We start from the raw sequence: 27,732 nt of genomic DNA, 5'->3' as shown, positions 1-27,732 counted from the left end.
TGCGGGGCGGCCCTCCGCCCACGTGGTCCGGCGCCCACGGCCATCTTTGTGCGGGGCTGCGCTTCCGCCGGCGCGGCAGCGGGGACTCCGCAGTGGGTTGCGGGCGATGGAGCGGTGGGTGCGCCCGCAGCTCCGGCTGTGGCTGCTGTTCCTATTACTGCCCCCAGTGCCGGGCCGCCAGAAGGAGTCAGGTGGGCTCCGGGCAGGGCAGAGCCTGCCGCTGGGGCTCCGGGTCGGGTCCGGTCTGTAGGCGCTCTCCCGCCCCCCTTGGTTTCCTGGTGCGGCCGGCGGCCAGCTGATGCTGTGGCCGCTGGAGCGCAAAGCTGGGCAGAGGGCACGGGGGAGCCTTGGAGCGGAGAGTGAGAGCGTCTGGGTGCCTGGCGCTGCTTTTACTGCCCAGGACCCTGGAGAGTAATCCGACTTTCAGGATTGGGATTGTGGGGAAGAGAGGGAATTGTGTTCACCCACAGCGGGTTTCGCCTTCGCTTGGTTACACTGCTCCTCCCTAAAATACACTGGGGGATAACTCGTGTGCGTGCGTGGTTCTTAGTGAATTGCCAGAGAGATGAAGGGAGAATTAAAGTCTGTGGCTTTTAACTGATCCTCTTTATAGGGTTCACTTTGATTAGTAAAAGGTGAGAATATGTGTCACCAGTTTATTCATAGCTTTCTGAGTGCCAGGCTTGGACATTTTCCAATTTCTCGGACACCTGACAGCCCGAGTAGAGGAGCAGACTTGACATGAGTGCTGGAGAGTTACAGAATGACTCCTTCCTGGCATTTCGTTTCCACCAGTGGAATGGGAAGGGGTGTCTAAAAGTTTTGGCCTTCTGTTGGTTCTGCATGCTTGCTGCTAGCAAATGAGAATGCCCAGGGTATTTTGTTAACTCTCATTTACTTCTTGAAGGTTCAAAATGGAAAGTATTTATTGACCAAATTAACAGGTCTTTGGAGAATTATGAACCATGTTCAAGTCAAAATTGCAGCTGCTACCATGGGTGAGTTCTTTTCTTTGATGTGTCTTTGAGAGTTTAGTGCTTGTCACAAGAAGTCCCCTAAAATCCTCAAGAGACCTGGGTTACAGTGATCAGAGGGCCAAGCATGCCTTGATAAAAGACAAGGTTCCTGCAGTGGGTTTCCTATTTCTAGGGAACAAAAATCTACTAGGGTAGGAGAGGCCCAGGTGGTCTCAACAAGGCTACTTACTCCTTGGAGTTAGCTACACATACGTGTCTGTGTTCCCCACTGGACTGAAAGCTTCTTGAGGTCAAGGCCTATGTCTTTTTTTTTTTTTTTTAAAGATTTTATTTATTTATTTCAGAGAGAGAATGAGAGAGAGAGCACATGAGAGGGGGGAGGGTCAGAGGGAGAAACAGACTCCCTGCCGAGCAGGGAGCCTGATGCGGGACTCGATCCAGGGACTCCAGGATCATGACCTGAGCCGAAGGCAGTCGCTTAACCAACTGAGCCACCCAGGCGCCCTTTTTTTTTTTTTTAAAGACTTTATTTGACAGACAGCAAGAGGGAACACAAGCAGGGGGAGTGGGAGAGGGAGAAGCAGGCTTCCCGCTGAGCGGGGAGCCCGATGTGGGGCTCGATCCCAGGACTCTGGGATCATGACCTGAGCCGAAGGCAGACGCTTAACGACTGAGCCACCCAGGCGCCCCTCAAGGCCTATGTCTTAATCAGTGTTGCATCCTGGTGCTGGCCCTCAGTAAGTACTCAGTAAATATTGTCAGGGGCATGAACATATTTATAAATGAACCTGATCATAATTTCTTGTTGGTTATTTTTAAAGTTGCGAATTATGGCTGAGAGGGTAGTATGGTAGAAAGGTTACTTTGAAAGCAGCCTTGGGTTCTAGGATCTGCAGAACTCCCACTAATTATCGCTGTGGCAAGTCACTTAACTTCTCTGGGTCTCAGATTCCTCATCAGCTAAATAACAGGGTCCTTTAGTTCCTCATTGTGTTATTCTATGACTCCTCAAAAAATTCACCTAATGCTTATGGTACTTATTGAAAACTATATACTGAACTTTAAAAGGGATACAAAATAGTGTAATTTCTGGTTACTGCTGTCAGGCTGTGAGAATATGTGAGGTGAGTGGGGGCCAGACAGACCAGAACAAGGGAGTCAGTCTGAGACCAAGGACATCAGACAGTGTCAGACTGTAAGGCATAGATCATACCTTCCGTGGGAATCAGAGAAGGGGAGGTCAGTGGGACTGCAGTGACTGGGAGGACATGGGTGTTGTGTATCGAAGGAGGAATGTGCATCAAGCAGAGGAGGGGCAATCCAGATGGAGAGAGGAAGAAGAGAAACTGACTTGCTTTTTCCTCTTTGTGGCTTTGTCGTTTGGGTTTAGATTACCTGTGTGCTTCTGGGGGAAACTCATTCCTGCCCTTTATTCTTTCCCTGGTTTACTGTGTCTTCTAATACTAAATCTAAACCCACAGATAGGAAGTAGGTGGAATGGTACCACTTTCTTGACCTGCTTTCCCTGATGATTCACATTCTTTCCCAGGGTCATAGAAGAGGATCTGACTCCTTTCCGAGGAGGCATCTCCAGGAAGATGATGGCGGAGGTAGTCAGACGGAAACTAGGGACCCACTATCAGATCATTAAGAACAGATTATACCGAGAGAATGACTGCATGTTCCCTTCAAGGTAAGAATTATGAGGTAGATATATCTTCCGATCTTCTTATATATGGGCTTACTTGATATTGTTCTTTTTAATTAAAGGGACCCACAGGTGAATCTCTCCTCACATTTCAGAGGGACTAGAAAATAGTGACAAGCTCTTCTTACCTGGGGATTTTTCTTGCCAACTCCTGCCCCCCTTTCTCCTATATTAAAGTCTGTCTCCTCTCTCTTCTTGAGGCTTGGGCACATCACTAGTTGTACTGGCTATGGCTCTGCCCTCATCTTTCCCCAGATATAGAAGCTGCAGGGCACAAGCTGATTGAGACCTGGTAGGAGTGAGCTGGGCTCAAGGAGGAGAAGCATTGAGTGTTTATCATGGGTTGTTCTAGATACTGAATATTTGAAGAAGGGTGGCTGAAAGACAAGAGTAACTGGGGCTGCAGATTACGCAGGCTACACTAGCCAGGAATTCAGATGTGAAAGTTGAGGTAACATATCAGTGGGCTGAGGGCTGGGGGTGATCCGGGAGGGTCATGTACTGAGCCTGGAAGTTGGGTTTAGGTAGCGTTATATGTTTATACAACAAACGAGAAACTTCCCTTTTAGGAGTCTTTTTTTTTTAAACTCAAATCTTTATAAAATTACGAAGTACAAAATTCAGAGGCCATGGTATTCCCCTGCCTAAGATCTTCTTTCTAAACAATCTCTATTCTGTCATTAAAAGTAAAGTGAGTGAGTGACACCTGGGTGGCTCAGTCAGTTAACTGTCTGCCTTCAGCTCAGGTCATGATCCCAGGGTCCTGGCATTGAGCCCTGGGTCAGGCTTCCCACCTCAGTGGGGAGTCTGCTTCTTCCTTTCCCTCTCCCCCTCCTCCTGCTCGTGCTCTCTCTCTCTCAAATAAATAAATAAAATCTTTAAAAAAAAAAGTAAATGAGCAGTATTGCAAGTAACATCCATCCATATGGACATAAAGAATTTTTCTTTATTTTTTTTAAAGTTTTTTTTTTTTTTAAGATTTTATTTATTTGAGAGAGAGAATGAGAGAGAGAGAGAGAGCACATGAGAGGGGGGAGGGTCAGAGGGAGAAGCGGACTCCCTGCTGAGCAGGGAGCCCGATGTGAGACTTGATCCTGGAACTCCAGGATCATGACCTGAGCTGAAGGCAGTCGCTCAACCAACTGAGCCACCCAGGTGCCCAAGGAATTTTTCTTAATAACAACTTTATTACAAATTACTACATTTTCATTGTCAAAAATATGTAAAAACAACAACAAAAAAGAAAATAAAGATCACTTAATATCTTACTACCTTGAAGTAATCACAATTACATTTTTGTTATCAAGTGTCAGGGGCAAATAAGGTGGTAGTGAGCAAAATTATTGAGGTATTTTATTTTTATTTTTTTTTTAAGATTTTATTTATTTATTTGAGAGTGAGAGAGCATGTGAGCATGAGTGGGGGGAGGGGCAGAGGGAGAGGGAGAAGCAGACTTCCTGCTGAGCAGGGAGTCCTGTCCAGGGGCTCGATCCCAGGACCCTGAGATCCTGACCTGAGCCAAAGGCAGACGCTTAACCAACTGAGCCACCTAGGCACCCCTTTTGAGGTATTTTAAACAGACATTTGTTTCATTATTTGGGGTAATAATAGAAACTTTATAGATTATGAGTGTAGAGGAATTTCTAATTTCTACAAATGAAAAAGAAAATAGGAGTATAGACATTGTTAGACTTTGATAGCTTACCTAATGTTTAATAGTTAGCCGAACAATTTCCAGATGAAATTAAATACTTTCAAAGTTTCTGAAAGGCACATACCTCTCATTCCAGACCTCAAAACATTTTGGTCAGAATCATGAGCTCTTAGAAATATTCTTAAGGAAGCACAGGACCTTTCATTGACAATAAAATAGTCTGTCTCTAAGGCATGGAAAGTTCCCTATCTCAACTACATACACAACTAAGGAAACAGAGTTGAGCAAAAAAGAAACAAAATGAAATATTCAGAACCAGTGTCCTTAATGAAATGGATACAGTTGAATAATATCTCAGATTCCCATCTAGCCAAAACAGTATCTTTCTAGGTCTAGATACTTCTAATTCATCCAGTGGGAGAAGCCTGTATGGCATTTAGAAAATTTTATTCTGAACAGAGTAAAATGTAAATTCAGCAGTTCAAAAATGAGCTGAGAGATTTTGCTGAGGAACCAGAGCACCATCTAATTAAATGACTGGAGACATGTCATTTCAAAGATGGAGAATAATGGTATTTTTAAAATAATAACTTTAGTGAGGTATGGCTGACATAAACTGCACATACTTAAAGTATACAACTTGGTAAGTTTCTTGATGTTCATTATCTTTTTAACATTAATTTATTCTTAATTGAAGTGTAGTTAATATACAATATTATATTAGTTTCAAGTGTAAACATAGTGATTCAACATGTATATGAATTACAAAATGCTCACCATGATACATGTAGTTACCACCTGTCACCATACAAAGTGATTATAGCGTTATTGAGTATATTCCCTATGACTTCTTTTTATTGAAGCGTAGTGACACACAACGTTAAACTTAGTTTCAGGTGTTCAACATAGTGATTCTGGACAACTCTGTATACTCTGCTGTGCTCACCACAAGTGTAGTTACTGTCTTTAACCATACAACACTATTATAGTACCATTGATTGTATTCCCTATGCTGTCCTTTTTATCCTCATGACTTATTCATTCCATAATTGGAAGCCCGTATCTCCCATTCTCCTTCATCCATTTTGCCCCATCCTCGCACCCCCTTTCGCTTTGGCAACCATCAGTTTGTTCTCTGTATTTATGGGTCTGTTTCTGCGTTTTGTTTATTTTGTTTTGTTTTCTGGTTCCACATATAAGTGAAATCATATGGATTTATTTATTTATTAAGTCTTTTTGGTGTCTGGTATTTGTCTTTCTCTGTCTGACTTATTTCAGTTAGCATAATACCCTCTGGGTCCATCCATGTTGTCACAAATGCCAAGATTTCTTTCTTTCTTATGGCTGATTAATATTCTATTATATTATCTAATAATAATATCTATTATATATATATATGATATATTATATTATATATATACATTTTTATACATTTATCTATTGATGGACACTTAGGTTGCTTCCATATGTGGACTATTATAAATAATGCTTCAGTAAACATTGGGGTGTATATATCTTTTCAAATTAGTATTTTTGTTTTCTTTGGATAAATACCCCCTAAAAGCAGAATTACCAAATCATAAGGTATTTCTATTTTTAATTTTTTTGAGGTACCTCCATACTGTTTTCCACAGTGGCTGCACCAATTTGCATTCCCAGCAATAGTGCACGAAGGTTCTCTTCTCTTCACATCCTTGCCAACATTTGTTATTTCTTGTCTTTTTCATAATAGCCATTCTGACTGGTGTGAGGTGATGATGTCTCATTATGGTTTTGATTTGCATTTCCCTGATGATTAGTGATGCTGAATATTTTTTCACATATCTGTTGGCCATCTGTACATCTTCTTTGGAAAATATTTATTCATGTCCTCTGCCCATTTTTTTATTGGATTGTTTTTTGGTGTTGAGTTATATGAGTTCTTTATTTACCCTTTACCAGATATATCATTTGCAAATATCTTCTTCCATTTAGTATGTTGTCTTTTTGTTTTGTTGTTTCCTTCACTGTACAAAAACTTTTTAGTTTGATGTAGTCCCAATTGTTTATTTTTGCTTTTGTTGCCATTGCCTGAAGAGACAGCTCTAAAAAGATATTGCTAAGACTAACGTCCAAGAGTTTACTGCCTGTTTTCTTTTAGGAGTTTTATGGTTTCAAGCCTTGCACTTAGGTCTTTAATCCATTTTGAGTTTGTTTTTGTATATGGTGTAAGAAAGTGGTCCAGTTTCATTCTTTTGCATGTAGCTGTCCAGGTTTCCCAACATTTATTGAAGAAGGTATTTTTTCTCTATTGTATATTCTTGCCTCCTCTATCATAGATTAATTGACCATACAATTGTGGGTTTATTTCTGGATTCTCTATTCTGTTCTAGTGATCTATATGTCCATTTTTGTGCCAGTGCCATACTATTTTGATTATTATTGCTTTGTAGTATAGTTCAAAACCTGGGATTATGATACCTCCAGCTTTGTTCTTCTTTCTCAAGATTGCTCGGGCTATCCAGAGTAGTTTGTGATTCCATAAAAATTTTAGGATTATTTGTGCTAGTTCTGTGGAAAATGCTATTGGTATTTTGATAGAAACATTGAATATACAGATTGCTTTCAGGAGCATGGACATTTTATCAGTATTAATTCTGCCAATCCATGAGTATGGTATGTCTTTCCATTTATTTGTATCATCTTAAATTTCTTCCATCAAGTACAGCTTTCAGAGTACAGGTCTTCTACCTCATTGGTTAAATTTATTACTAGGTATTTTGTTCACTATACTGTGTATGAGATCTCTAGGGCTTATTTACTACTTGTAAGTTTGTACCTTTAAACACCATCTATCCTGTCCCCCTATCCCCTCTACCCTCTGGCAACCACCATTTCTTTCTCTCTTTTTACAAGTTTGGCTTTTGGGGTGTTTCTTTAATATGGTTGAGCATCTTTTCTTTTGTTTATGAATCACTGATATTTTTTGCAGTAACCTCCCTATATATAAGTCAGTATTTTAAATCAGTCATTTCTATGCTGCTGGAAAATTTTGGTTGAACCTTGGAATGCTGCCCCCAGGATAGTGCTGGTCGGGACCTCAAAGAATGGGGCAGAAGAGCTAAGCTGTCAGTGTATCTTCTCTTTCCAGAAATCCTCTGAGGATACCTGGAGAGGCTAATCGGAAAGCTATACAGGCATACCTTGTTCTATTGTTGCTTCGCTTTTATTGCATTTTGCAGATACTGCATTTTTTCTTTTTTTACAAATTGAAGGTTTGTGGCAACACTGTGTCAAACAAATCTTTTGGTGCCATTTTTCTAACAGCATTTGTTCACTTCGTGTCTCTGTATCACATTTTGGTGATTCTTTCAATATTTCAAATTTTATTATTATTACTATATTTGTTATGGTGATCTGTGATCAGTGATTATAGCTCACTGAAAGCTCAGATGATTGTTAGCATTTTTTATTTTATTTATTTATTTAAGATTTTATTTTATTCATTTGACAGAGAGAGAGACAGCGAGAGAGGGAACACAAGCATGGGGAGTGGGAGAGGGAGAAGGAGGCTTCGCGCTGAGCAGGGAGCCCGATGCGGGGCTTGATCCCAGGACCCTGAGATCATGACCTGAGCTGAAGGCAGACACTTAACGACTGAGCCACCCAGGCACCCCTTGTTAGCATTTTTTAGCAATAAAGTGTCTTTAGTTAAGATATACACGTTGTTTTTTTTAGATATAATACTATTATTGAATACTTAATAGACCCCAGTATAGTATAAACATAATTGTGTACATAACACTCCTTTTCTGGCTTGCAAAACTGATTTTGATAGTGTTCTGTACTCAAGTTGAAGGCAATAAAAGTTTTCCTATCTTTCTTCCTAAATTATGAGACTTAATTTTGGTGGAAATAAAAAAAATCTTTGTGAGAAGCAAAGCCCAACGGGCACAATTAGAAAATTAGCTTTCTCGGGGCGCCTGGGTGGCTCAGTCGGTTAAGCGTCTGCCTTCGGCTCAGGTCATGATCCCAGGGTCCTGGGATCGAGCCCCACATGGGGCTCCTGGCTCAGCGAGGAGCCTGCTTCTCCCTCTCCCTCTGCCTCTCTCCCTGCTCATGCTTTCTCTCTCTCTCTCTCTGTATCTCTGTGTCTCAAATGAATAAATAAAATCTTAAAAAAAAAAAAAAAGAAAATTAGCTTTCTCCAGTTCTTAACAAATTTGTATCTTGCTTACTAATTAAACAAAAGGGGAAATTAAAAAAAAAAAAACTAGGAGTAGATAGAGAAGAGGTGGTAGGAGTAGCAATAATACAGCCTCCAAACTTATGACCTAGTTGGAAAATTTCATTAAGTATTGCAAGCTGGAGGAGGTTAGCTAGGAAAGATAACTTGCACAATATAAAAGAATAGGAAAGTCTTTTTAGAAGAAGCATTGCTTTCAGGAGACTTTGCAGTAGGCTGATGATCTGAACACTGGCTTTCAAAGTGGGAATGGGACCCTGTTTTGTCCTATGGCAGACACTAGTCTGGTGAATATGTGGTATTTCTGGTTGGCAGATGTAGTGGTGTTGAACACTTTATTTTGGAAGTTATCGGGCGGCTTCCAGACATGGAAATGGTGATCAATGTACGAGATTATCCTCAGGTTCCTAAGTGGATGGAGCCGGCCATTCCAGTCTTCTCCTTCAGTAAGGTAAGTATGGGAAGAACTGTATGGGGAGATGGAGGGTGGTCCTCTAGAGTATGAGTAGGAGATGATTGTCCTGTGACAGAGTCTGATGGGTAATGGTGAGGATGAGACCGGGGTTCCAGGAATTGGTCTGTGTCCCTCTTAGCTTCACAGTGGCTGAGCAATAAGACTGAGGAGATGGTAATGTGAGTAAGATTGCTTAAGTGTCTATAGGGGTAGGGATGAAGGGTAGGGAATGATGGAGGCCTGAAGAGCCACTGAAGGCAAGATTCAGAGATCCTATAGAGCATGGGAGAAAGTGGCTCAAGATAGCTCATGGGCTTGGAGTTAGGAAACACCTTTGTTCAAAAAATATTTGTTTAAAAAAAAAAAAAATATTTGTTGAGCTCCTATATATATGGTCCTATCTGTCCTATCTGTCAGTCTGTCCCAGGGGCTCAGCATAGCTAACAGTGAAACTGAAGGTGGTAGATAACTCCACACAGTTTGTGCCTTAACAGTGCATTGAGGGGATAGGCCTGGGATATCCAAGAGGGATATGTGAGAGAGTAATCTTTGGGTCTAGTTATGGAGGAATAGGAGTACTAGCTCACACCTGTGGACTTGGAGAACTTGGGACAGTTAATATCTTCTCAGTGCTCAGGTTCTTGCAAATATTTATTGGCAGGGATGGGCCTTGGTTCCCTAGAGATTAGGCATGAACACATTTAGGGGGAGGCCTTGAAGAGAATGGATAGAAGATTCTATGGGGGAAGAGTGGGTTTAGGAAAACGCTATGGTCTTTGAGAAAAGGAACACCATCTCTGATTTGGTTTCTCCAAAGAGGGACCTTTTATCCATACTTTTTCTTTATCACAGTTTACTTTCTCTCTAGACTTATTTCCTGTGTTGCAAGTGGGCTGAGGCCACATTGATGTTGTGTTTCCCATGGTTTAGCCTCATTTATCAAAAGTGCTTGGTCTCGCTGTTTATCATAAAACCCTCCCAGAAGAACAGATAGAGGCTCCCATATACATCAGTAAGGACTTCATGTTTGTTATTTATTTGTTGTTTTGGTGGATGGTAAAGTATGACCATCAGTATACTTTCTTTTCATCTTTTCTTTTCTTTTCTTTTCTTTTCTTTTTTTTTAAAACCAGTGACTCCTAGTCCCTAGAGAGGGATTTTAGTCTTTCAACTTTGTAGGAATTGTTCAGCTTCTCTTGAGCAGCTGTTATGCCTGAGCTGCTTGATGAATCACATACCATTTTTTACAAGTATTTGAGAAAAGGAACAGCATATTGCATGTGTAATTCCAGTGAAGAAACCAAAGAGTTAGAGGTCTGTCAGTGGCCAGAATTTTAATAGAAGTAACCATAAAAAGGGGAACAAATGGTTTTAAACTTTTTTCAAAAGATGTGGGATAATATCCCTTTCCCCCATCCTGCCCATCAGCACTTCTGGTCCTGATCAACAAATAACCAAGAGTTTACTGACCAACCGGTGTGAGCTCCATTATACCACAGTATTAGGTAATACTAATTAACACTTATTGAGTACTTACCATGTACCAAGCAGTGGTCTAAGCTTTTCATTAATCATTTAATATTCATTTAATATTCAAACCAAGCCCATTAGATAGATAACATTATTGGTATTATTATTTTTCCCATCATAAAGATAAGGAAACTGAGGCATAGAAAAATTAAGTAACTTGTCTGGAGTTGGAAAGAGGTAGAATCAGCATTCAGACTCAGATGATCTGTTTCAAGAGCCCACGCTCTTAACCATTGCACTGTGATTCTTGCTCTCAAAAGACCCATGTAGGAAATAATCAGGAACTGGTAACACAGTATATACTATAAGTGTATTAGCAGTTAAAAGATGAGAGAGTTCCTTAAACTAAAAACCCTAACAGTGTAATAATGTCCTCTAGAAAAACAGAACTTTGGGTAACTGGAAAAGTTGACTTTTCATGAGATTTCAAATTCTGGGATTCAGTGAGCCCATGAATTTTAACCCATGGTCATTTTTCCCTTTTAATGTCTAGAGTGTAGACTTTGCGGACTAGGGAAAAGAGATGTGTGGCAATGTTAACACTAGAGCAAGACCTCTGTCCAGATCCTGTGGCATGACAGTAGTTTGCTGCTTCTCTCTCTGTTCTGAGACTGATTTTGAACAACCCTTGTGTTTCTGTTGAAGACATCAGAGTACCATGATATCATGTATCCTGCTTGGACATTTTGGGAAGGGGGACCTGCTGTTTGGCCAATTTATCCTACAGGTCTTGGACGGTGGGACCTCTTCAGAGAAGATCTGGTAAGGTAGGTCCTTTAGAGAGGTTTTCTTTGTCCTTTGTGGGTCTTCTTGAAATAAACAGTAGGGTATACATAATTATTTACTTTAAAATGACTAACTTTTAAGTTAAAAACAAAAGAAAAACTGCTTACAGCATAAGCAATTTTGTATGTGTATAAAATACTTACATATCCACAAGAAAAGAGCAGAAGAGCCTACCCTAAAGTATCAGCAGTGCCTTTGTGGAAAGGATTATTGGGGCCCTTTCTTTTCTTCTTTAAATTTTTCTGTATTTTTAAGATTCTCTAAATAAGAGTGAATTCCTTTTATAATTAGAAAAAAATGATTGACCGTGTTGTGGAGGAGAATAGAGAATGACTTGGAGGAACATAAATGCACTTTATAATTTAGAGCTAAGTCCTCTGGGTGGGGATGAGGAGGGCATAAATGTCCCAGAGATATCTCAAGTACAAGCTTATTCCGGATCCTCCTGATTCACGACGGAGATGTGCCTGGGCCAGTTGACTTGATCTGCTCTCATTTCGGAATTTAGATTGTCCAGGTCATCCAAGCTGTAGGTATTTCTTACCTGGCTACGTTTCGCATTAATGATTCAATCAACATTGGTACCTAATTAGCATACTTCTAGAAATATGGTCTTTATAGGTCTTAGGTAATGGGAAAGCAAAAATTTAATTCAACTTTATTTCCACAAATATCTGTCACCTGTACCACATGTGGCTGGAGATTCACTGGGGGTGAAAAGAATGTCCCTTTCCTGGAGAAACAGGTAGGGCTGCAGTCCTTAGTGGCAGTTGGAGCCACCAGGTAAAGAATGAGTCTATTATCCAGTAGATGTTATTTTGAAAATTATTTTTTTTAAGATTTTATTTATTTATTTGAGAGAGAGAGAGAAAGAGAGCGAGCGCATGAGCTGGGGGGAGGAGCAGAGAGGGAGGGAGCGGGACAAGCAGCCTCTCTGAGCACGGAGCTCAATGCGGCAGACCTTGATCCCAGGACCCTGAGATCATGACCTGAGCCAAAGTCAGACGCTTAACCGACTGAGCCACCCAGGAGCCCCAAAAATTATTATTATTATTATTTTTTTTTTTTAAGATTTTATTTATTTATTTGAAAGAGAGAGAGAGAGAGAGAGCACATGAGAGGGGGGAGGGTCAGAGGGAGAAGCAGACTCCCTGCTGAGCAGGGAGCCCGATGCGGGACTCGATCCCGGGACTCCAGGATCATGACCTGAGCCGAAGGCAGTCGCTTAACCAACTGAGCCACCCAGGCACCCCCCCAAAAATTATTTTTTAAGATACCTTGGTCTTATACGTCATTGAACTAGGACTGGAAATTGTCCTTTTCAACTCTTTATATCAGGGATGAGGGAAGGAAGGCCCAGAGAAATTGAGTGACTTGGTTAAGGTCAGGAACCAATCTAGGCCTGAAGTCCAGGCGTCCACACCACCAGTTAACCTTACCTATGCTCTCCAGACATTGAGACCATCATTTCCTATGTAGCTTTTGGTTTTGAACATAAGTTTAAAAGGGAAAAATAAAAAGATCTTAATTTTTTTTTTTTTAAAGATTTTATTTATTTATTTGACAGACAGAGACAGTGAGAGAGGGAACACAGCAGGGAGAGTAGGAGAGGGAGAAGCAGGCTTCCCGCCGAGCAGGGAGCCCGATGCCGGGCTTGATTCCAGGACCCTGTGATCAGGACCTGAGCCGAAGGCAGACATTTAACAACTGAGCCACCCAGGCGCCCCTACAAAGGTCTTTAACCAGTTTTTCTTTAAGTTATTCTTGGCCTTAATTATCTAATCCTTTTTTTCCCCCCAGGTAATTGCAAATACTCTTTTCACATTCTTCCTTCTTTTTACAGCTCTTTTTTGACCTGCTATACATCTACTTTGTTTTGTTTTGTTTTTAAAAGAGAGAGAGTGTGAGCTGGGGGCGGAGGGGTGGGGGGAGCAGCAGAAGGAGAGGGAAAGAATCTTAAGCAGGTCTTGTGCTGAGTGTGGAGCCTGACAAGGGGATCAGTCTCACAACCCTGAGATCATGACTCGAACCAAAATCAAGAGTTGGATGCTCAACCGACTGAGCCACCCAGGCACCCCCTACTTTGTCTCTTAAATCCTTAAAAACAAGCTGTTTTTCTGATTACGAAACCTATACATGCTCAGAAAAATGTATGTCTAACATCAGCAACTTTCCCACTGACTTGTCAGTGTGTCTTAGAAATCTTTCCATGTCAGTACATATGAAACTACCTCATTATTTTTATCAGTTGCATGATATTCCATTGTGTGGGTAATAATTTACCTCATTATTTTCTGTAATAGACTTCTAGGCCACATAGGTAACATACGCACAATTTCTTTTTTTCTGGACTATTTGAGAGTATGTTGCACACCTTATGACCCTGTACATCTTAATATGTGAGTGTGTATTTCCTTTTTTTTTTTTTAAAGATTTTATTTATTTATTTGACAGAGAGATCACAAGTAGGCAGACAGGCAGGTAGAGGGAGAGGGAGAATCAGGCTCCCTGCTGAGCACAGAGCCCGATGTGGGGCTCGATCCCAGGACCCTGGGATCATGACCTGAGCGGAAGGCAGATGCTTAACCATCTGAGCCACCCAGCCATTCCTTAGTTTGTATTTCCTAAGAGCAAGGGTATTCTCTTTTATAACCATGCTGCAATGATCAAATTCAGGGAACAATATTGGCACAACATTTAATTATGCCAATAATGTCCTATATGGCACATTCTGCCTCCAGTACATGATACAATCCAGGCCTGTGTGTTGCATTTAGTGGTCATGTCTGTTTAGTCTCCTGTGATCGGGAACAGCTTCTTAGTCTGTCTTTCTCTTTCATAACATGGACATTTTAAAGAATGCAGGCTGTGCGTTTTATAGAATGTTCTTCAATTTGGTTTTGTCTGTTTTTCATGATTAGATTCAACTCATGCATCCCTGGCCCGAATACTTACCTAAGTGATTTGCATCCATCCACGCCTCTTTAGAGCTGTTAATTTTGATCACCTGGTCAAGGTGTTGCCAATTCCTCCACTGTGTAGTTACTGTGCCCCCCCACCTTGTAAACTACTAAGCAATTTTTAGGGAGATAGATTATCTTTTAAAATCTAAGCTTATAAGAACATATTTTTCTTTTGATATCTTCCCCTCTTATTCTTCAATTGAATTTATTTATGGGGCACCTGGATGGCTCAGTCAGTTAAGCATCTGCCTTCAGCTCAAGTCATGATCTCTGGGTCTAGGGTCAAGCCCTGAGTTGGGCTCTCTGCTCAGTGGGGAGTCTGCTTCTCCCTCTCCCTTTGCCCCTCCCCCACCCCCACACACTCTCTCTCTCAAATAAATAAATAAAATCTTTAAAAAAAGTATATGATCATAGAATTACAATTTTATTTTTTAGAGCCTTCCATTCAGAAGCTCTAGCCATGTGATTTCATTTCCTAATTTGAAACTTTAATAATCTGCTTGTTTATCTGCATTGATGCCTGCCTGCTCTTTTTCTATTTTTCTAATCTTTTGGGAGTTCGTCCCCATTGACTTACTTTTCACTCTGTAGAAGAATTAAGTGTTTCTGTAGATTTAAAGATTTCTGTCTCTACTGTCACGGGGTAGTTATAAAAGAGGTCTGACTCAGCACCAGGGTGCCACTTTTAACACTTGCCTGGGAAAAAAAGTCCTAACATAGGTCTTTTGAGGGGTAGGTAGGTGGATAGAAAGAGTGAGGGCGAGGGAAAACAGAGATGGTACAAGTCTGTGTATATTAAATGCAGCTTTCCCAGGGACCGAGGACATTTATACTCAAAATTTCAGTGTAAATTGATACTTTTTGTTAGGTAGTTTGGCAATATATATCAAAATATAAAATGTGTATGTCTTTGACCCAGCCATTTCACTTCTAGAATTTATGCTGAAGAGTTAATTAGACAAGTATGTAAAGATGTGTACACAAAGATGTTCACTACAGTGTTGTTTCTTAAAGCAGAAAGTTGGAAACTTCTTAAAAGCCCATGAATAAGTAATGAAGTGAATTATGACATGGCTGTAAAATGGAATATTGTGCATGAGTGCAAAGTAAAGGGACTCCGGATTCAAACTCTGGCTCTTATTAGCTGTGTGACTCTGGGCAAACTGCTTAGCCTCTCAAGAACCTCAACTATAAAGTAGGGATAATAAAACCCACTTCAAGAGTTTGTGAGAATGATTATATATATGTGTATGTATGTGTGTGATCTCTGTTATATAGAGCAAGGTTTCTCAATATTGGTAGTACTGAATTTCGGGCTGGATCATTCTTTGTTGTAGGGGGCTTCCCTGTGCATTGCAGGATATTTAGCATCCTTGGTCTTAATGTCACTAAATGCCAGTAGCAGTCCCCCAGTAGTGACAATCAAAAATGTCTATAGTCATGGCCAAATGTCTTCTGGGAGAAAGGGGCAAAATCACCACCAGCTGAGAACTACTGATATGGAAGAAATGACTGGAAGGAAATTCTTCGTGGAAACGTTAAATTGCTAAAAGTGGGATTGGGAAGGTTCCAGGTGATTTTTTTCTACTTTTACTTTATGCTTTTCCATTAGAATTTTCTATAATGAGGATATATCATTTTTTCCGCTAAAAAAAATCTAATAAAACAAAAATAACCCACGGTTATGGTGTTTCTTTTTTGGTGGGAGGGCGTATGGAGCACAGTGATAGATAGTTCTGGCCTTGGATTGGAGAATCCGGTAAAGATGGTCCAGCAAGGAAGAGCTATAAGATAGGCCAGGAAAATGAGTGATGCTCTCAGCTGAGACTGAGAGAAAATGAGTAATGTGACATTTATGTATCTAAAAGTATCTCTACCTAACAAGTTTATATCCTCAGTCTCTCCATTATGGTAAACAGCCCCCCAGTCCCTCATTAACTCCAGTTCAGCCCTTCCCCTCTTTTTTCAGAGTAAGACACTGTGCAACCTCTGTGCAGGGTTCCTACAAAGGAAGTTAAGAATGATGCATCTGTGAGCTAGCAGTTTCAGCAAGGAAAGCTGGTCATGGTAATGTGTACTGAGACCTGAGTTTCAGGGACTTTGACGGAGCACTTAGTACAGTCTCAAGAATATCAGGATGCTTTGCAACATCAGACAAATTTCTGGTGATACTGCCTGTGCATCCAAAAAATGAAGTCAAGGAGTGATTTGTTTTCTTACCCTTAATTCAATTTCTGATATTTTCTGCAGTTGTCTTTGCCTATTAAATTTATCAATAGCAGCACTCTAGTTAAAGTAGAGAAGAAATCCTCATTGTATTGCATTTAACAGCTCTAAACATGTCATTTAGAACTTGGGAATTTTTTTTTTTTAGATTTTATTTATTTATTTAGAGAGAGAGTGCGTGTGCACGTTCCTGAGCAAGGGAAGGGACAGAGGGAGAGAGAATCTCAAGCCGACTCCCTGCTGAATGAGGAGCCTGATGTGGGGCTCAGTCTCAGGACCCTGAGATCATGACCTAAGCTGAAATCAAGAGTCAGATGCTTAACTGACTGAGCCACCTAGGTACCCTGGGAACTTTTCTTTCAGTGTTGTTAACTTATTAATGGAGCAGTGGATTGTAGATATTATTGGCTAGCACCTCCAAAGGAGTGAAGTAACAACAAAAGGGAATACAATGTCATTGAGGGCTTTTTCTTTTGAGAGCCTGGGTCAGACTTATTTAAAAATGTGAAATTCTGAACTAATCTTCAGAACTGGTTAAAACACATCCTCACAGAGTTCAGAGAAAAACATAGAAACTAACTGAAATCTAATTTTAGGTCAGCAGCACAGTGGCCATGGAAAAAGAAAAATTCTACAGCATATTTCCGAGGATCAAGGTGACTATATTTTCTGTTTTTTACGAAGATATTTGTAAGATACAAGTAATTTTGAGGGTAGTTGTAGTTCAAGGAAAAAGCTAGGATAACTAAGAAGTAAATGTAGAATCATAGAATTTTAGACTAGAGAAGAACTCAAATTATTTGCCCAAATCACTCTTTTTTTTTTTTTTTGGAAGAGAGCGCATGCGTGTGAGCAGGGGAGGAGAGAGAGTGAATCTTAAGGCTTCATGCCCAGCCTGGAGCCTGACTCAGGGCTTGATCTCACGACACTGACATCATGACCTGAGCCGAAATCAAGAGTCAGATGCTTAACTGACTGAGCCACCCAGGCGCCCCTTGCCCAAATCACTCTTTTTTTTTTTAAAGATTTTATTTATTTATTTGAGAGAGAGAGAATGAGAGAGAGCACATGAGAGTGGGGAGGGTCAGAGGGAGAAGCAGACTCCCTGCCGAGCAGGGAGCCCGATGCAGGACTCGATCCCGGGACTCCAGGATCATGACCTGAGCCGAAGGCAGTCGCTTAACCAACTGAGCCACCCAGGCGCCCAGCCCAAATCACTCTTAATTGAACTGAAATTGAAAGAAGTAAAGTTCATTCATCTAGTCATTCAACAGGTATTAACAGAGTGCCTTGAGTGTGTTAGGCATTGAGTATATGTTGAAGAGAACGGCTGACTTGTCCTCTTGCCTAAGAGATTATAGTTTTCTACAGGGAGCTTCTGACCTGGCTCTCTGCTAGTCACTGCTAGTTAATGGCAGAGCAGCATCCATTACCAGATATCCTGACTGCCTTTTTCATGAGGCCATGTGGCTGCCAAATAGTGGTGGAAAGCACAGACTGAGACTGGTGGAAATGGAAAGGGAGGCAGGGAAGAAGAAGAAGAGGAGGGAGAGGGAAATGCTAGGCAAGGACCCTCTCTCTCCATGTTGCTCAGACCTACATCCCCAGTGCCAGGAACAGTACCTAGCATGCAGATACATGATGAATATTTGCTGTACAGATGAACAGAATAGGGAGAAGGGTTTAGTTGTTTTCCTGGTCAGTTCTTGTCGGAGATCACACCTTCTATTTACTTGGGCCGTGAACTTGAGAATGCAGACAGGCCCAGCAGCCACTGCTTACTGGTCCTTACCAACTTCTCTGATTCTCAGATCTGGAGATCACAGCTTCTTAACTGTGTGTGGACTTGAAGAGTTCTAGGACTTCCTATAAATTATATGGGGATGTGGGCACTTTTCTAGAGAGCAGTCCACAGGGAGTCTAGGACCCCTCAAATGTCAAGACCATCTGCTACTTGGACCATAACTAGGACTTTTTCTACATATAATCTTCAGGTTTTTAAGCCCTTTAGTTTTCTTTTTAATTTAAATATGTGTTGGACTGTACAGAACATAGACAACAAAGTTCATGTAGCTATTTTGGGGAGGGGTGATTACCTAGTCACAGAGCTGTGAGTACTAATGATTATAGAGGCTCCATGAACCGTGCTAAAAGGGAACTCATTCCTTGGGATATGTCTGTAGTGCCCAGAACAACGTAATCTTAAAGATTAGATGCAAGCACAAAAGGGCCCAATATTCCCCATCCCTGAAGGGTATAGTAGGGAACAGCCGGGAACACCTATATGCCTCAGGGCCCAGTAACCACCTCCTCTGCTGTGAAAATAACCAATAAGTTATCCGTCTCTGTGTATGGTCATTGCATTGCTTACCTTTCAGATATTGGGAACAGTATTATGGTGTGGGACACATTGTTTTATGTCACATGTTTCTTTTATAGGACAAGTCCAGAACGAGATCCTCTCATTCTTCTATCTCGGAAAAATCCAAAACTTGTTGACGCAGAATACACCAAAAACCAGGCCTGGAAATCTATGAAAGTAATCACCAATCATCTGACTAGAACCATAGCAGTGAACATTCTCATTCAAAGAACATTGCCATCTGGGTAGAATTCCAGATTGTTTCCTCTCAGTGGTAGATGGATGTAGAGAAAGTTCCACAAACTAGTATTAGCATATATGTAAATTATTCTTTTTCAAACTCAACGTTGCTTTTCTGGGCCATATTATGAGTAGTATTTTTTATCACTTTGAAGGTTTAAACCAGAGGACACCAACTTTTTATGGAAAGGGCCAAATGGTAAATATTTTAGGCTTTGTGGATTGTATGGTCTTGTTGTAGTTACTCAACTCTGCCATCACAGGGGAAAGCAGTCACAGACAATATGTAAATGAATGAGCCTGGCTGTGTTCTAATAAAACTTTATTTATGGCACAGAAATTTGAATTTCCTGTAATTTCCACATGTCATAAATATTCTTCTTTGGATATTTTTCAAGCATTTGAAACATAAAATATTCTTAGTTTGTGGGTTGTATACAGAAACAAGCAATGGTCCAGATTTGGCCTATGGGCTGTAATTTGCCAACCCCTGGTTTAAACCAGTGGTTCTTAACTCTAACTATACAATCCAATCAGAGAGCTTAAAAAAAATGAATCAAATGAATCAGAGTCTCTGGGGATGGGGTCCAGGCATCTTCATTTGTTTGAAAATAAGGATTTGTGTTTCAAAATGAATAAAGCATATGTAACTGAAATATTATAATTGAATGCCGGAACTAAGGATTAGGTGAACAGGTAAAACCAAGTGGGAGGAGGAAGTGTGGGATTCAGAAAGGTGAACTGTAAGGTGAAGTGAGCAATGACTGGCTCGTTCAGGTTGGTGTTCATCTCTGACTTCTTAACTGTATGACTTCTTGCCGTATTCAAAGAACTTTAAGCCCTAAATATCCTCATTTGAAATTTCCATATACCATATGAGGATGATAAGAAAAAAAGGTTTAAACTTCTTGTGGGAAAACTAAGTGTATCTGAGATGCATTATTTGATAGTTTTAATCGAACAGGAGCAAAAGTTTAAGAAACTTTGTTGAAAAATAAAAATACGAAAAATATATCCATTCCGCACAGCCTATACTGTGGGAAGCTATGAAAGCAAACCAGACTTATTTCCCTCATTAAGACGTTTACCATCTGGCAGGGTAGCTGGAATATAGATGGGGGTCTCCAAACTCAAATGCCCCTGGGGCCACAGGCATGAGCAAGAAAGAGCGCTAAAGGTCCGGTCATTTCTACCAAGGGAATAGAAGCCGAGTTTACCAGACCTTCCTTTTTCTTTATAAGAAAACTTGGAAATCTGGATTTTTGTAAGAAATATCTTACCACCTGTGAATGTTGGCAATGGTTTGAATTTTTATATTTAAATACTTTGCATCCCCAACAAAATCTGTGTGTGGGTTACACCTCTAAGCCTACCAGGCACCACCTGTAACATCCTCTATGTATAATTTACACAGAGTGAAACATGCTGTAGGTTAGGACCTCTAAGTTCAGAGAAGGATCCACATGGCCTTGGGAGCTTAAACTCTAAAATCAGACAGGCCCTTGCTCCTCTCCTTAGGCTCACATGCCCCTGAGCAAGTCTCCCAACTTTTCAAGGTCATGCCTTCTTCATCTATAAAATGAGATAATAACATCTCTGAATGGATTTATTCAGGACACTGAAATGAGGTCATGTTGATGGAATGCTTAATAATGCTTGCTGCACAGTGGTCTTCAATAAATACTACCACTCTCAATACTAATAGCTTCCTTTTCGCTTAAAGGATACTTTGGGGAAGCCAGCTGCTAAGGATGTCCATCTTGTGGATCACTGCAAATACAAGTAAGGCTTCCAGGACTCCTGACTCTTGGCTTCCCTGTTGCATTCAGAATAGCTTGACATTGGGGCAGAACTTCAATACTAGGGCCCCACTGGGGTTTATGAAAGTCCTGTTCATTCATTTGGTTGTTGTTTACCGAGACCATGCTGTGTGCACGAGGCTCTTGCCTGAGTTCTGTGGGAACTGCAGAGACAATAATGGTCCCTGCCTCCATAGACCTTGCTGCTAGTAAGCAAAGTGGTGGGACTCCCTCTCTCCACATCCCATCCAGCCAAGAGCTGAAGTTAGATGAAGTATTTATCAGGTGAAGAAGGGTTTATGTTTCAAAATGAATAAAGCATATGTAACTGAAGTATTATAATTCAATGCTAGGACTAAGGATTAGGTGAACAGGTAAAACTAGGTAAGGAGGAGGAAGTAGGGGGATTCAGAGAGGTGAATACTGATTACACTGCACAGTGGGAAGTATAGGGTAGAAGCAACTCTAGTTGGAGACAGAAGTGCATAAGAAATGCTGAAAAAATGTTCTAACATAGCTTTTTTTCAGAGGGTATTTCTTTGAAGATTGATTATGTATGCCTGGTTCTCTTCTCCCAACTTCAGAAGAAGAGGGAACAGGGACCAACGGAGGCTTTGGTGGGGTACCTTATGGGAAAAACAAGATTTTGGGGAGCCATGACTCAGAGACATTAGGCCTAGGAAAGCTTATAGGAAAACATAAGCTACTGTCTCCATCTGAGCCTTGTATCTCTGTCTAGCACCCAGCTCGTGGCCCTATCTAGCTCTGTCTGGGCAAAGAATCCTCCTTCCCCCCTCACCCTGACATTCCCTGGAACAGTCAGTAGCCCCTGGAATCCCACAGGGATATGTGGATGTGTCCTGGAAAGCTGAAAATAGAAAGGGAGGGGAGAGGGGTCATAAAAGGAGAGAAGGAGAAGAGGGAATAAGAAGAAAAAGATATTTGTGGCAGCAGACATATAGTATCAAGTATATTTTGCTCTTTCTTTCCCAGGTATCTGTTTAATTTTCGAGGTGTAGCTGCAAGTTTCCGGTTCAAACACCTCTTCCTGTGTGGTTCACTTGTTTTCCATGTTGGTGATGAGTGGCTGGAATTCTTCTATCCACAACTGAAGCCGTGGGTTCACTATATCCCAGTCAAAACAGATCTCTCCAATGTCCAGTGAGTGGCTCTCCCCCAAGCAGAGTGCCTAATGATTCCCACGATCTGCCTCTAAGACCCCAGCCATTTAAGACATTTACTGCTGATGGCTTTCTCCCTTGACAGCTTTTTCTCCTTACATGGTTTGCATATATAGTGTCACTATTCAACTAGGCTGTAAGTGAGATTTAATTTGAAAAAGTGCTCTAAAGCTAGTTTAAAATGTAACATTCAGAAAAAAAAAAATGTAACATTCAGATAATACGCAGTAGAAAAGCTCTTATCTCTCAAAGACTAAAGATAAGGATATTAGATGTTGTTATATTGTCAAAGGGACTTTCAGATACAACGTGAGAACTGACCCCACTGAAGCTGAGGCAAATTTTCTCACATGATAGGAGAAACTAAGAAGAGATATGGAAAGGGGCCAGAAACGTAAGCCCAGTGCCCTTTTCTGGGGGCGGGAGCAGGAGATAGAAGGGAAATTTTTCTTCACTATTGATATTTGATGTGTATCATTGAACATTTCTCTATTTTCTCACGTATGTCCCAAATCTACAACAGGTTGCCTTTAGCCTGTGTGTGGGCTTTTGTTGTTGTTGTTGTTGTTTTGGTCTTGTGAGGACTCTAATATCTGTGCTTTAAAAAAGAAATAATCCATTATCCACCTATCTAGAGATTAACCATAGATCTCAGTCTATGGTCTTTCTTTCTTTTTTCTTTTCAAATTTAAGGAACCGTTTTTATTTTTTTTTATTTAAATTTTATTAGTTAACAAATTAGGGCAATATTGGTTTCTGGAGTAGAAGTCAGTGATTCATCACTTAGATACAACACCCGATGCTTATCACAGCAAGTGCCCTCCTTAATACACATCACCTGTCTATCCCATCCCCCACCTACCTCCCTCCATCAACCCTGTTCTCTGTTGTTAAGAGTCCCTTATGGTTTGTTTCCCTCTCTCCTTTTTTACTTTTCCCCCTTCCCATATGTTCATCTGTTTTCTTTTTAAATTCTACATATGAGTGAGATCATATGATGTTTGTCTTTGTCTGACTGACTTATTTCACTTAGCATAATACAGTCTAGCTCCATCCACATTGTTATAAATGGCAAGATTTCATTCTTTTTGATGGCTGAATAATATTCCATTGTGTATACATACCACGACTTCTTTATCCATTCATCAGTTGATGGACATTTGGGCTGTCTCCATAGTTTGGCTATTGTGGATAATGCTGCTATAAACATCAGGGTGCATGTACCCCTTTGAATCTGTATTTTTTTATCCTTTGGGTAAATATCTAGTAATGCAATTGCTAGGATATAGGGTAGTTCTGTTTTTAACTTTTTGAAGAACCTCCAGACTGTTCTCCAGAGTGGCTGCACCAGTTTGCATTCCCACCAGCAGTGCAAGAGGATTCCCCTTTCTCCACATCTTCACCAATACCTAGTGTTTCTTGTGTTGTTAATTTTACCCATTCTGACATGTGTGAGGTGGCATCTTATCATGGGTTTGATTTGTATTTCCCTGATGATGAGTGATGTTGAACATCTTTGCATGTGTCTGTTAGCCATCTGGATGTCTTCTTTGGAAAAGTGTCTATTTGTGTCTTCTGCCCATTTCTAAATTGGATTATTTGTTTTTTGGGTGTTGAGTTTGGTAAGTTCTTTATAGATTTTGGATAGTAACCCTTTATCAGATATGTCATTTGCAAATATCTTCTCCCATTCCGTAGGCTGCCTTTTATTTTTGTTAATGGTTTCCTTTGCTGTGCAGATGCCTTTTATCTTGATGAAGACAAAATAGTTCATTTTTGCTTTTGTTTCCCTTGCCTCTGGCGACATGTCTAATAATATGGCTGTTGCTACAGCCAAGGTCAGAGGTTACTGCCTGTGTTCCCCTCTAGGATTTTGATAGATTCCTGTCTCAGATTTAAGTCTTTCATCCATTTTGAATTTATTTTTGTGTCTGGTGTAAGGAAGTGGTCCAGTTTCATTCTTCTGCATGTTGCTGTCCACTTTTCCCAACACCATTTGTTGAAGAGACTGTCTTTTTTCCATTAGATATTCTTTCTGGCTTTGTTGAAGATTAGTTGATTATATAGTTGTGAGTCCATTTCTGGGTTCTCTATTCTGTTCCGTTGATCTATTTGTCTATTTTTGTGCCAGTATATATATGGTTTTTCTTTCTTGGTTGGTCTGTATTTTAGAGTCTAATAATTCTTTCAATTTTAGGGAGTTGTTGCATTTTGTAAAGGCAAATGATGATGTGGCTCAAGAAATTGCTGAAAGGTAAGCTCTGTTCATTTTTCCTTATCATCCCCGTTTTGCCCCAGCTAAAGGTATATGACTATTGTTATCATGGTGATATCTGGATTTCATCCTCACTATACAGAGATAATCAGAATTAAAGCTGTCCAGGAGGAAAACACACATTTACATATGTCCCAGGCCCATCCTTTATAGAAGTAGACTGAAATCTTTGAGGTAATTAAACATGTACAGAATTTCTGAGCATTCACTGCTTATGTGTTTGTTTTTTAAGAAAAAAATACTAAGTTTTGGGCACCTTGGTGGCTCAGTCATTAAGTGTCTGCCTTCGGCTCAGGTCATGGTCCCAGGGTCCTGGGATCGAGTCCCACATTGGGCTCCCTGCTCCGCGGGGAGCCTGCTTCTCCTTCTCCCACTCCCCCTGTTTGTGTTTCCTCTCTCGCTGTGTCTCTCTGTCAAATAAAATTTAAAAAAAGAAAAAAATATTAAGTTTTATTGCTAAGTGCATGTGTGTGGATAGGATGGCTATAGGGTTGGCTCTGAGAATCAAGAGTTAATTCATATAAAGCATAACCATTCTGAACAGTGCTTACCACAAGGTAAGCAGTCACATGTAAGCTATTAGTATTATTAAATGCTGTGCTTTAAATGTTCTTGTTAATCTTGTCTCTAGGGGAAGCCAGTTTATTATGAACCACTTGCAGATGGAAGACGTCACCTGTTACTGGGAGAGCCTGTTGACTGAATACTCTAAATTCCTATCCTATAATGTAACAAGAAGGAAAAGCTATGATCAGATTATTCCCAAAATTTTGAAAACTGAACTCTAGTCATCATCGCGGACCACAGTCCTCTTTGGCAGCAGCTCTCAGATATCCTGTGGTGAGAGCTTACCATGAGTGCGGCACGTATACCTTGAATACTGTTATCAAGCCAAATACCTGGTTTTCCTTATCATGCTGCACCCAGAGCAACTCCCGAGAAAGATCCAAAATGTGTGTAATACAGACCTGAAGCAGCTCAACGCTTTGGCTGGATAAGGACCAGAAATCATGAGATGTGGGTTTTTAACCCAGTTCTACTTTTTATTTTCTTAAGACCAATCACAGCTTGTGCCTCAGATCATCCATACATGTATGTCCATCACCGTGAAACTGACTGTGTCTGTGGGATGATACTTTGTCCCATTATTTGGAGCAGAAAATTAATCATTTGGAACTAGTACAGCTCATCACCGAGTTCTGCAGTTATTCTAGGTTTGATCTCTGTCACTGTATTTTACTGTAGGAAGCCCTATAGGGTTTATGAAAAATACTTGGGGATCATTTCCTGAAAGGTCTAAGGAAGCAGTAGTTGTACCATGCAATGATGGGGCAGTTCTCTTTTGTAAAAGCATAAGCTTTTTGGTACTCAGGAGGTTTCTGTAATGCTACAGAGAAAGGGGCCAATTGCCTGAATAATTATTGCAATTGGATTTCAAGTTCCCCTTTTGTGCCTTCACACACTTGTTTTTGTTGTCTCTATTTAAAAAAAAAAAGAAAAAACCTCTTAATAAATGTAGGAAGTAGTCCTCATTCTTGAAAGGAACTGTGCATAAAACAGCAGTCCTTCCTCACTCCTTGCACACCCTTAATATTTTTCCTCTTTAAATTGGCAGCAGTCCATATCCTCAAAGGTTTGCAGGGACCTCAAGGAGCCTTCACCTATGAAATGTTACACTGGGAGTTTAGACCATCCAACTTGAGCACTTATGTTGGAGATACTTCAGTGCAAATCCGTGTTGGAGTACCTCCTTTCCCCTTTTTTCCCTTTTTGAAAAACACATTGGGATAGTAGTTTAATCTCTCAGGATGCGCTCCCTAGCACAGTCAAAAATGAAGAAAAATTTTTAGATGAAAACCCACAGAGTCTGGTGACGCAGAACCAACCTTGTCCCTTAGGCCCAACTTTTTCACATTGAAGTCAACTCTTTTCCTTTGCTTAAGAACTGTTCAGTATTAGTTGATTTCAAAATTAGTAAATGTAAGGTTCAGTCATATAAAATCAGGAATTTTATTCCATTAGTGAGAAATGTATTTGGCTTTTTAAACTTCTTTCCACAAAAATTTAAGTCTAAGGACTTTTTAGAGGAGTTGAATATCCTTGGTAAGATCATTGCATAGAATAAGGCAGACATTGAAAGTTAGATGTTTTGTTTCTGAGTATTAAAAATTAATGGGGACCATGTCTTCAGGTGCTAGAAGTCTAGCAGTAAGCAGTCTGGATTTCTGAGTTGTACTGTAGTTTTGCCTTGTCAATATGAGGCCCCAGTAGATGTTCTCTTTCTGTGTTTTAATTTTCCTGTCACTAAACTAGAAACAGAATTTTCTATCATTTGGATTAGGAGCTGAAACTGCATTTCCCTGGGAATTTCCCATTTTGCTTCAAGTTCCAGCTCAAGCTTCCCATCTCTGAATCTTTTCTTTCATTCCTCTGGGCAGTTAGGGGCTATCATAAAACTTTGCTCATGCCTGTTATATAACATCACATTGCACTGTAGTTATTTGACTATTTCTGCCACTGTTCTGTGGGCTTCTTGATGGGTGGGAATCATGTCTTACACATCTTGATGTCTCTATCATCCAGTACAGTGCCTCGCACAGAGTAGATACAAAGAATTATTGGAAGATTGGTTGGGTGGATGGATGGATGGATGGATGGAGGCAGTTGACTTGACTAGATCCTCTTTATAGATAGACTAGCCATTGGCTCCTAAGGGGGACTGGACAAGACTGTAAAAGTGGAATCAATGCAGATTCTTATCTGCTCTTTGAATAGTCAATAAGGGCATCTTTGTATTTAAATTCAGGAAATGTTATTCAGATTTTATACTTACCTGTTTACCTCAGTGTAGGCGGTATGAGGATGGTGTGTAACAATATGAAAAATATATGTTTTTGGAAATAATTTTTATCCCCATAACTTTTGAAGGTTGTTGTTGTTGTTAACACTGGCTAGGTCCTGGGGTACCTGAGTGGCTCAGTCATTTGAGTGTCTTGCTCTTGGTTTCGGCTCAGGTCACGATCTCAGGATCATGAGATTGAGCCCCACTTGGTCTCTGTGCTCACTGTGGAGTCTGCTTGAGATTCTCTGCGTCTCCCTCTTCTTAAGCATGCCCCCCCCCCACTTACATACTCTGTCTCTCTCAAATAAATGAACAAATAAAATCTTTTAAAACAAAACAAAAAACCAAAAAAACACTAGCTAGGTCCCACACTTACCTTTCCTCCTCAAAGCGCTAAAGGCCATACTTAGAAAAAAAGAAAAGAATAGGTTTTTTTTTTTAAAGATTTTATTTATTTATTTGAGAGAGGAAGACACAGCGAGAGAGGAAATACAAGCAGGGGGAGTGGGA

At 40.5% G+C, this 27,732-nt stretch overlaps 1 protein-coding gene across 1 annotated transcript; it reads left to right on the top strand.

Annotated features, from left to right (window-relative positions):
* The first annotated feature begins 37 nt into the window (after positions 1 to 37).
* On the top strand, positions 38 to 27,307 carry POGLUT1 (protein O-glucosyltransferase 1). Its single transcript, XM_006730422.3, has 11 exons — positions 38 to 191; positions 908 to 998; positions 2,527 to 2,670; positions 8,880 to 9,015; positions 11,194 to 11,315; positions 17,120 to 17,179; positions 18,963 to 19,062; positions 20,849 to 20,907; positions 21,918 to 22,085; positions 24,303 to 24,359; positions 25,012 to 27,307. Exons 1-11 carry the CDS (start codon positions 107 to 109, stop codon positions 25,166 to 25,168), a joined length of 1,179 nt encoding a protein of 392 aa, XP_006730485.1. The 5' UTR covers positions 38 to 106; the 3' UTR covers positions 25,169 to 27,307.
* Positions 27,308 to 27,732: the final 425 nt, after the last annotated feature.

This window comes from Leptonychotes weddellii, chromosome 1 (assembly GCF_054177405.1).
Source record: "Leptonychotes weddellii isolate Sample4059 chromosome 1, ASM5417740v2, whole genome shotgun sequence".
Classification (NCBI taxonomy): Eukaryota; Metazoa; Chordata; class Mammalia; order Carnivora; family Phocidae; genus Leptonychotes; species Leptonychotes weddellii.
The sequence above is the reverse complement of the archived record's forward strand: the minus strand, read 5'-3'. Positions and strand labels throughout refer to the sequence as shown.